Source organism: Rhea americana, unplaced genomic scaffold, assembly GCF_003343005.1.
Source record: "Rhea americana isolate MKP2758 unplaced genomic scaffold, rheAme1 scaffold_160, whole genome shotgun sequence".
Taxonomy (NCBI): Eukaryota; Metazoa; Chordata; class Aves; order Rheiformes; family Rheidae; genus Rhea; species Rhea americana.
Genome location: NW_028185706.1, coordinates 726,284 through 727,834, shown reverse-complemented (window position 1 = coordinate 727,834; position 1,551 = coordinate 726,284). Strand labels below are relative to the sequence as shown.

Below are 1,551 nucleotides of genomic sequence, written 5' to 3'. Positions count from 1 at the left end.
ATGTATAAGGAAAGACTATTTTCTACAATGTTTTATATGGACACAACTCAGCATGGAAGAAAGTTGTCATGCTCGTTTTCCCATAGGATATTGGAAAAAATTGTATGAAATGATTCTTTTCTGTGAGATAGGAGCAGACTTTTTACATAGGCTTATGAGGGGCAAACCTTTCGGGAGAGAAAGATAGTGGTCTTTTACGTATAAAATGTTCCAGCATTGAGAATCTTTACCTTCAAGTATCATAGGGCCTGCTCCTGCCACTGCTTGAGCAAGGGAATATCAGTTCACAGAATTGGGCATGTCATTTTTCTTGTCGTTTGAGGATAGGGACTACRTCAGTGAAGTTGACCGTGTGACTGGAAGACTACTTGCAAAAGGATTTGTTGGACTGGGCCCAACGTCTCTTGTTACTCAACAACTGTTGGTGGTTCGCGGTGATGGGGAGCGATAGGCGAGAGCTCAAACTGAAATAGCAGATGAGGCTTGCTGCCATACTCCAAGCCTTGCAGAGACGTGAACACGCTAGAGAGGACGGGCGTGATTGATGTCGCTGAAATGGGAGTCCCAAGGAACTCAGYATCACACGCATTTGTATTACGTCACGTTGATACGGAGAAGTGTTAAAATAAGTGATTTCTAAAATGTTTGCTGATAGTGTTGCTGATTTGAGCAGGACTATAGCCCACGAAACATCCAAAGAACGACTGACTGGCTATTTTATGTTTTGTTTGTCTATATAGCCTCTGGTTTTAAATACTTGTGACTAATACCCATTTATTATGATGATTAATTTTTAATGTGTTTGCTGAGACRTTTTAGAGAGTAGTGGAAACAGGTTTTGGTTTCTAATGGTAAACACTTCTCTATCTTGTAGGCGACTCTAGATGTTAACCACCTTAGTGTGAACAACTGACCCATGGATAATGTCACATGTGATAGATGACCGCGAAATCAAGGATTTAGCCCGTGGCAGAAATAACAAAAATAATTTCAGGYTTCTTAGTGGGAGAAACCACAGTTTAAGCAGCATTTCTGATATATCTATCAGAGTAAAATGGAAGGAGGCAGTCCGCTGGCAGCGTGCGTGACAGGAGAGCGGCTGCCAGCCCTGACTCCTAGGTCCCACCTAGTTAACTCCTTGCAGCGAAATACCGGGAGCCGAGCGAACGGGTTGCAAGAGAAGGACGAGGCAGGTTTGCTCTCCAGCCCCGCGTGCCGTCGCCCCGGCGAGGCTCCGCTGCGCGTCCCCCGGCCGAGGGCTCACGTCTCCCCGGGTGTCTCGCTGCTGCGGCGGGGACGTTTCGTCTAGTTCAAAAGTTCACCGGGAGGCTCTGGCAGGGCCGCCGCGCTCGGGGCCGCAGCGAGGACCGCCGGCGGGTCCCGCCTCGCCGGCGGGGCGGCCGCTGCCCTGTCCTCCATCCTGCCTCGCTCCGCGGTGCTCCCGAGGCGAGACCTTTCTCTCCGCAGGTACCTGTCCGCCTCCCCGCGGCCCCCTCCTTCCCCGTTTTTCTTCCGGCGGCATCCGCCCGCCGCCCGGCCCGGCCGCTCCGC

At 50.6% G+C, this 1,551-nt stretch overlaps 1 protein-coding gene across 1 annotated transcript in view; it reads left to right on the top strand.

Annotated features, from left to right (window-relative positions):
- Positions 1–298: 298 nt before the first annotated feature.
- KCNK2 (potassium two pore domain channel subfamily K member 2) overlaps positions 299–1,551 on the top strand; it is a 78,380-nt gene continuing 77,127 nt past the window's right edge. Inside the window, exons 1-2 of the mRNA XM_085300159.1 lie at positions 299–434; positions 1,339–1,467. Coding sequence (XP_085156285.1) covers positions 299–434; positions 1,339–1,467 — 265 coding nt within the window. The remainder of the gene's footprint in view (positions 435–1,338; positions 1,468–1,551) is intronic.